The sequence below is a fragment of the Arachis hypogaea genome, chromosome 11, assembly GCF_003086295.3.
Source record: "Arachis hypogaea cultivar Tifrunner chromosome 11, arahy.Tifrunner.gnm2.J5K5, whole genome shotgun sequence".
Lineage (NCBI taxonomy): Eukaryota > Viridiplantae > Streptophyta > Magnoliopsida > Fabales > Fabaceae > Arachis > Arachis hypogaea.
The window spans coordinates 147,677,139-147,685,513 of NC_092046.1; the positions used below are offsets into that span (position 1 = coordinate 147,677,139).

The 8,375-nt window shown below is 36.5% G+C and overlaps 1 protein-coding gene across 1 annotated transcript; it reads right to left on the reverse strand.

Moving 5' to 3' along the window:
- Window positions 1–518: 518 nt before the first annotated feature.
- LOC112723521 (ADP-ribosylation factor 1) lies at window positions 519–4,345 on the reverse strand. Its single transcript, XM_025774917.2, has 8 exons — window positions 3,890–4,345; window positions 3,719–3,757; window positions 3,484–3,546; window positions 2,765–2,783; window positions 1,668–1,779; window positions 1,360–1,407; window positions 964–1,094; window positions 519–841 (listed from the first exon to the last, which is right to left on the reverse strand). The coding sequence occupies exons 1-8, from the start codon at window positions 3,990–3,992 to the stop codon at window positions 808–810; spliced, it is 549 nt and encodes a 182-aa protein (XP_025630702.1). The 5' UTR covers window positions 3,993–4,345; the 3' UTR covers window positions 519–807.
- Between the last annotated feature and the right edge of the window lie 4,030 nt (window positions 4,346–8,375).

The window sequence follows — 8,375 nt, forward strand, 5'->3', positions numbered from 1 at the left end:
TTAGAAATGAATGATCGTGGAAATGGGTGTCTCAGTAGTCAATTCTAAAACTGAGCACGATAGTCTTCCAGCCTTGGCTGAGTAAACTGAGTAACAGAAACCTACCAAGGCTTGGCTTCCCACTTCAATCTTGTCACACTTTCTTAGAACTGCTAACTTTCATTGTTAGATTCTTTAAAACAAGTCGAAAATTTTATGAAAGTAATAGTTACTAAAATAAATTAAATGAAAGGTTAAAAATAGCTTATTCTTTTCGACATTTATGGAGGCCAAGTAAATCTTTTTCCCCTTTCTTTTTCAGTTGGTATCGGTTTTAGTTGAGCCAATTGTTGATGACTTTCCATGATCGCTTACAAAGTTGTTACTGAATTTTGATACATTAAAAATTAATTCAAAATTGCCACCTTGGTTTGGAATAGTGGCTACTGGCTGTATTGTCAGTCTAATCTCTACCATAGTGTTATAGTTTGCCGATAGCCGCGCCCACCTATTAGGTTATAAGCCCCAGTTACAGAATCTTATAACAATTTTCTTTACTAGCATATGAAGGGTTCCGAGAAACGGACTGAGAAATACAAAAAGGACCCAACTAAGTTCAGTAAACAAAACCAATCAATGACCAACGTTCATATCCTTAATTTTCAAAACACAAAAAGGGGGATTGAAATACATGTGTATGAGAATTGAATAATAATGATATATTATGACGTCAATTCAGCGGTGAAAGTTCATACAAACTACACATGTTAACCCTTCTTTTGAATTCACCAATCGATCTAATTATCAAATTGGTTGAGGCTGATACCTTTAGCCACCTCCAGACTTGAGTGTATTGCTCAGCCTGCATAAGAAGTCAAGGCCATTAATACAGTACAGAACAGCACAATAACATTTCATATTGCAGTTGCCTCTTTCCTTATGAATTAGTACAGACCTAAAACCCTGCAAATTTATTCAACTTACCAGTCCAGGCCCTCAAAAAGTCCTTCGCCTTTTATGGCAGAAGTTTTAAAAATAGACCATTGGCGATTTTTTATCTTGTGCAATTCCAGAGACTCTGTCACTGCAGCATCATCAAGGGCACCAGGAAGGTCCTGTATAGAGGAAAGAGATGGTGAAACATAAAAAAGGTACGCAAGAAAAATAAATTTTAAAGAACCAATATTATGCATAGAGCATATTCAATGTCAAAAATGTGCATACACATAAAAGTACTTAAAGTGAATATTGAATATATGCTTTTGCATTATGTCATTCAACAAAGATTTATAGTAATATTACCAGCTTGCTAACTTTAAATATTTTATTTCCTAGTCCTCCTTGTTATGAGAATCCAACAAATATAGATAAAATTTTCACCTGTTTGTTTGCAAAAATGAGAACAACTGCACCCTTTAGCTCTTCTTCCTGACAAAAAGGGTTCAGATAAAATAATTAGTATGGAGTATTTTTATAAAAATTAAGTTACAACCATAGGCAGCACCACTGTTATTACTAAAGCTTTACCTTCATTCAGGTCATGTGACAACTAAACTATATTATTATTAGAAGTATAACTCATCACCACCGCTCAGCGGCTTGTTATAGGTATAAGAGAATTTTAAGAATCATTCATACCAAGTTCTTTGATCAGCATTGATGCAAAATGCAAATGAGGAACAACATACCTCCAGAATAGCATGGAACTCTTCCTTAGCTATCACAAGCCTATCGGTATCACTTGAATCAACAACATAGATTATTGCTTGAGTATTTGGAAAGTAACACCTCCAATATGGCCTAGAAAGAAAACCACGGCAATACACCATAAGCAAAAAGATTGGTAAAAGCAATGGAGACTAGACATAAAAGAGAGTTATATTCAGTAGCCATTATACCTTTCTTTGTCTATGAGAAGCAAGGCAAACAACAAATGCGAACATTTTGGGCATTGAAATGCCTTAAATTAAAATGAAGTAGTTTTATGCTGCACATGCTTATCACATGCAGTTTTTTGGAATAACATGGAGGGGAATAAGCATAGGATGGTTATAGGATGCTCAGCAAGGAAAAAAATAAATAGTACAAGCAAAGGCAAATGACACAGTTCAAAATTTTCAAACCACTGGATTTTAAGTTGAAACTGAATCTAGCCCAAAAAATAAATTAAAATAACAGAAGTTTATCTCTGCATCCACAAAACATGGCTAGTTGATGTTTAGTCTTAGTAATATGTTTCTTCCCACAAGGTGCTACCAGTGCCACCATAATTTCAAACTCATAGGATTAGTCAGTGATATCAAAACTTCTGTATAGTTTGTGATCATATATATAATCAACAAACACATTGTAACCAACAACATTGTCCAGTTGTCTTTATGTATGTTTTTCTTTGCTAAATATTAATTCAATTAAATTCCAGATATATATATCATTCTAAACAGAAAAATTGATTATCCAAATAAGGATTGGTACCTTTATATACTAAATGTAGAGGGAATTTTCGTTATAGTCATACACACAAGTCAAAGAGTTTAGTAGCCACGTCAAGTCTAGAGGCCAAAATATGTAGTACAAAACAAATTGTTAAGTCCAAATCCTTTAGCATCCTAAATAACTATTGTAGTACATATTCACATTAAATAAGAATGAATAAAACAAATGCAAATTGGTGCAGCATTCCAAAACATACAAAAAGCCACCCTAATATTAATTTAGTAAGGATTAATATCATACATCTTCTTTATCAGTTAGAAAGAAGCAAAAATGAAATAAAATGGCTTACCTGATACTGGTTTGCCCACCTGTATAAGAAGAGTTTTGGTATCAGTATTAGAAATAAGAAAAAAGTCATCGTTGTTTGCTACATATGAAGTCTCATGTAAACAATGAAAAAATTTGAATGATTGAAAGCAATGACTATATTGAAGTATCAATATATCTCCAAGTAAAGGTAGTTATTTTCTTCAAAACATAGAAAGTGAGAATGCATAATCAAAAACAGCATTTGAGGATTGAATATGAAGAGATCATGATCATGTTATTCTCAAGGTTTTCATTGCTCTTTAATCTTTACCCAAACTCCATCAAATTTCAAAAATACCAAATTACCAATTTATACAGAATAAAGATATTTATATTCAAAAGAAGACTAAGCTATGGCATCTCATTTTGTTAAGGCAGTGCATTATAACTAGCAGTAGGAATGTATTTAGCATGAGATAGAGGAATTTCACATTGTTTGTATACAGCCAACCAGGGATGAATCCCCCCGCACACATTCAGAAACACAGACACAAAATTTAACAGTGTATGTCATCAAAACCATGGTTTTATTCACCAGTCTTAAGTTGACTATGTCACCAATACTAAGTAATTTCTGATCACGGGATGCCAAGTTTCTAAACTGGCATACATTTATAATAATCTCTTAATCGGTTCCAAACCAGTACAACAAATGCGCAAAAAACATTTGCATTGAATCAAGATGAGTAAAATTGTTACCTAAATCCCAAACTTGAAATTTAATGTTGTTATATTGCACGGTTTCAACATTAAACCCGATTGCTGCATCAAATTGTCAAATCAAAAAATAAATCCGTCAGTCATGACACAGAAGCTCGTATAAGCAAAGCACAAGCAGCATGCACACACGAAGATAAACAATATCCGTAAAATGAAAGGAAATAAATCTAAATGAGCTGAGGCAAATGAATCTAAAACGAGATCGAGTACTAACTTGGAATCGTTGAGACAACTTCACCCATCTGAAGCCGATCTGAGAGGAAATGTACGAGAATAACCAACAAATTAACAACGAAACAGAAGGAGTAGTAAAATTCGAAGAGAGAGAGAGAGAGAGAGAGAGAGAGAGAGAGAGAGAGAGAGGCTGAAAGGAAGAAGTGCATACAGAGGATGGTAGTTTTTCCGGCATTGTCGAGGCCGAGAACGAGGATTCGAGCTTCCTTGTTACCGAAGAGGGACGAAAACAATTTCGTGAACACTAATCCCATCTTCCGATTCGGCAGAAGCGATGGGAACCGTGGAGTCACAGGAAATCAGAGCATGAAACGATTCACGAATGGCTCTGCGCACAAAACGGCGACGCGTATCGGGGATCAGATCTCTAGTACGGAGGTGCGCGCGAAAAATTGTGGAAAACGAGGAGAGCAAGAGAAGTGAACGTCAGTGTGAATCTGCATCCATAATTTCGTGACTCAGCACTCAGCAGAGAAGGTGAGACGGTCTCTGTATACTGTAAGGGAGAAAACGAATCACAAAAACAAAATCGCGTATTTTGCAAGGTACTGTGGGTTTTCTTGTTTTTGGTCGTGAAGGTACTGTGGGTTTGGGACTCCACTTTCCCAATTGGGCCTGACCTCAATTTCGTTGGGCTTTTCCCTCTACTCGATTTTCAGCTATGTTTGCCGTACGTGTCCATAAGCTAATTTGATATTTAACTGGTTGAGTTAATAGTCGAAATCGTCTCTAAAAGATACTTTGATCACTATTTTCGTCTCGAAAGATAAAGTTAATCAAAATCGCCTTCGAAAGATGACGGACATGATCACGTTCGTCCTTTCGTCATCTCCTACGCTGAGGTGGCTAACGTTGGGTAACGTGTTCCGTTAACTGCCAGTGTAACAGACACCTAAGTATACGCTGTTGTTGCTGACAAGGTAAGTATGTTAAAACAGTTTAAATCAGTCCCTTGGTTGATGAACCCTAATCCTAAATTCGATGAGAAATAAATCGTGGTCAACACTCAGAGGGCCATATAGTTGGATAGAACTTTGAATTGTTGGGTCGCCGGAAGGATGGAGACAGGAAATAGAGGTTTTAGTGGTGGTGTGTCGTTTCCATCGCATGACAGTAATGGTTCCGGCGCTTCAATGCGAATGAGGAGGAAGACTCATGAGGAATCATGTTTTTGCGGGTTGAAGGCTGTAATAACAAATTTGGGACAGCAAAAAACCCAGATAGATTATTCCATGCATGTCCAAAGTACCAGGTGAGTGGTGTTGAACAAGTTAAAGGTTTTTCTTCTTGTTCTGTGATATTGGGTGTTTTTCATTTGTTTTCTTTTCTGATTTTTCAATTTGTAGAAGGACAGTCACTACAATTACTTTAAGTGGGTTGATGATGATGACTATTAAGGAGTGGTTGAAAGTGGTACAAAGAAGGATTATTAGTTGTAATTAATGTGATCATTTGTTGTTTAATATGTACTTCTAAGTAAACACAATTCTATTAAAATGTAATGGTATATTGAGTTGGATGACTTGAATGAGAATAGATGTTTGAGTAGTGTTGTTTAAGATTAAGTTCAAACTCTCCATTTCTAGCATTGTGAAATATTGCAAATTAATCACTGTCACCGTTGTTATAAGATTAAGTCATAAACAGACTAAGTAATCAAAGTAAGTAGTCATAACATTGTATTACCATTAAAGGCTAATTGTCACATTGTCTTAAGGATAAGTACCACAGCAAATTCATAAGGTATCCAATTCTAAAAAGAAGACTACACCAAAAGAGAAGGGCACATGTAACTTTCAGATTACAGATAACCACAATATTTAATATGGTACTTCATTTGCTCTATACAAAAAACCTAAAGCAGCCCCATACAAAAGAAAAGTCAAGCAGAACACATTGCTTTCTAATCAAAGTGTTTTATCATTCTTTCTTGGGTGCTTGAAGCCTAGAGTAGGCACAAAAGTCATAAAGTTGGCTAGCTTCTTAGCAGTTGCAGAACTTGTCCATTTGATAGTCTCAACAGAGATAGCCACTGGTGCAGCTACAGTGGGTTTAGGGGAGGATCTGGCTCTTGCTTTCCCTTTAATCACCTGTAATTTAGGTGGCCTAGCTACCATTTGATCCTACATAAGCCAATACCAAATGCACTTGTTAGCTGATAAAATAAAAGTGATATTTTTTACAATTGAGTAGTGATTATACAACATGTTGTGTATCTTGAGTTAATGGAATGCTTTCAGATTGGCTTATGTCAATCTCTGTAAGAGGTTAGATGGGTGATGGAAGTGCAGACAATGGTGCTATTGCTTCTGGAGCATTATCATGTTCAACAGGGATAGCATTGACTTCAGGGTCAGCACCATTTGCAACAGGAGCAACAACTGCCAGTTGCAGCTGCATCTGCCTGGCATGTTCCTTAGCATCCACAACCTTCTTTTTTGTACATCCTCTTTTGTTGTGGCCAATCTCACCACAATACATGCATCTAGTAGCCGCTTACAAAGAACACATCAAGTGTGTCTCCATCAACACCCATCAAGACTTCCGTATTGTCAGGTTCATATATCATGTCTCCATCAACAGACTTTTTAAACAATCCATCATGGTGAAACACAAATGTCATGGGAGGACCTTCCATCTATAAACAGAGACGAAAATACCATTAACAAAACACACTTGTATTAGCTAGCTAGCTATTCCCAATAATAGTCACACATCTTCAGCTTCTATAGTCAACACCGACAATTCTTTGCTGCCATTGTCTATACCGACAATCATAGTTTAGAGAACTATCATACTTCCCCATGAAAGTATACTCACTTCGAATTAGACCACTCCAAACATTTCGCCTTGGTACAGATCGAAACCTTGCTGAAAATTCATGGTGCAACTTCCAAATTGGCTTTTCCTGGAAGTTCTTCAGCTATCGACATAACTCCGCCACACACCTTGCATCTCAACGCCAACCAATGCCCGTGTGCAATTGTGGACCCGATTGCCACAACTTATCCTTATCCATGGCAGTGCGGCAATACCATGAGGATACTTCTTATCTTCTACGCCTTGTGCGAACCTGATTGTATCAACACATCCTTGACTTGTATTTGCCACAAGCCAAAATTGATTCTTCCATCAAATTTCTCTATTTCAAGCTTCACAGCACTTGAATATCCTGACATTGTTGTAACCGTATACTGGAATAGTATAACTCAACTGTAGACCGTGCACTAGGAAGGGTCCCCAGGAAAGAGGGGTGGATCACAATGGACACACTTAAATACCAGGTCTTTCCTTAGCTAGAACCTTTTCAAACTGCACTCTCACAGTGTCACACTGCCTTCCAGCAACAACAACAGCAACCAAAGATCAACCTCAAACCACAGGACAAAATTCTTTTCTGATGTGGAAGGTCAGACTAGGCTGCAACCACAGAGCATACTAAGAATAAATCCCACCGAACCGAAGCTCTGATACCACTTGTTGGGAATAAGACACCATTCCCCCTTGAGAAAACACCTTTGACAGAGAAATAAAATAGACACAATCACAACACAAGAATTTAACGTGGAAACTCCAATTACCGCAGAAAAAACCACAACCGTTGTCAAATGACAACCAGAGAATATCACTATGTGAAAATTGTTACAACACATAGACTTCTTTCTCTCTAACACCGGCACCCCAGTACACCCACACTCTCAAAGCAAATATTTAACTACACCTCACAACACTCTCTAATCAAAGAGTACAGAGGAAAAGAAAAATCAGATACAAGCTTAAAGTGTTTCTGACTGGTGCAAAAACAAATGGAGAACTTAGCCTCATATTTATAGCCTAGGCCACCCACTCCATTTGCTATCCTAAGTAATGTGGGACTAATTCAACCAAATCCTAACACTTTCAACTGGCACAACAAGAACGTCGACTTCAGCGCAAGGCGATGAAGAAACAATACATTTGATTTGATGATTTGTAAGAAGATGATTTGAAAGAACACTGTTCAATTTAGGTTAGAAGTTATCTGATGAACATTACGCGGATATCTGTGATGTATGACTCCTAATACTTTCTCTGACTCATTTGATGATTTGTAAGAAGATGATTTGAAAAAACACTGTTAAAAGTTATCTGATGAACATTACTCATAACGTGGATATCTGTGATGTATGACTCCTAATACTTTCTCTGACTCATTTGATGATTTGTAAGAAGATAATTTGAAAGAACACTGTTCAATTTAGGTTAGAAGTTATCTGATAAACATTACTCATAACGTGAATATCTGTAATGTATGACTCCTAATACTTTCTCTGACTCTTTTAATGGATATCTCTGATTTGATTTCATATATATGATATTGTCCTATTTTTACTTTTGACTATGCATCCACATGTAGCAAGTAGTGGACTAGTGGGTCCAAAAATGGAATACACGGTGAGAGAGACGATCTAACCATGTGCTTCAAAAGTCAAAACATTGACAAAAAATTTTGAAATCATAAACTATGGAACGATTTCACCTGACTAATAAAGTTTTCTTAGAAATATCTATTTCTCTATGATGTAATTATTCAAATACTTTCCTTTTGGTTGTAAGATTAGTGTTGAATAAATAAATGATAAAATTCAGAGTTGAAA

What these genes read in the sequence shown, in the direction of transcription:
- LOC112723521 (XM_025774917.2), bottom strand. Translation starts at nt 3,992, where the DNA reads ATGGGATTAGTGTTCACGAAATTGTTTTCGTCCCTCTTCGGTAACAAG. An exon ending in AGTTGTCTCAACGATTCCAA is followed by an intron (nt 3,547 to 3,718) that starts GTTAGTACTCGA and finishes AATTTGATGCAG; the next exon opens with CAATCGGGTTTAATGTTGAA. An exon ending in CTTTTTGAGGGCCTGGACTG is followed by an intron (nt 842 to 963) that starts GTAAGTTGAATA and finishes CTTCTTATGCAG; the next exon opens with GCTGAGCAATACACTCAAGT.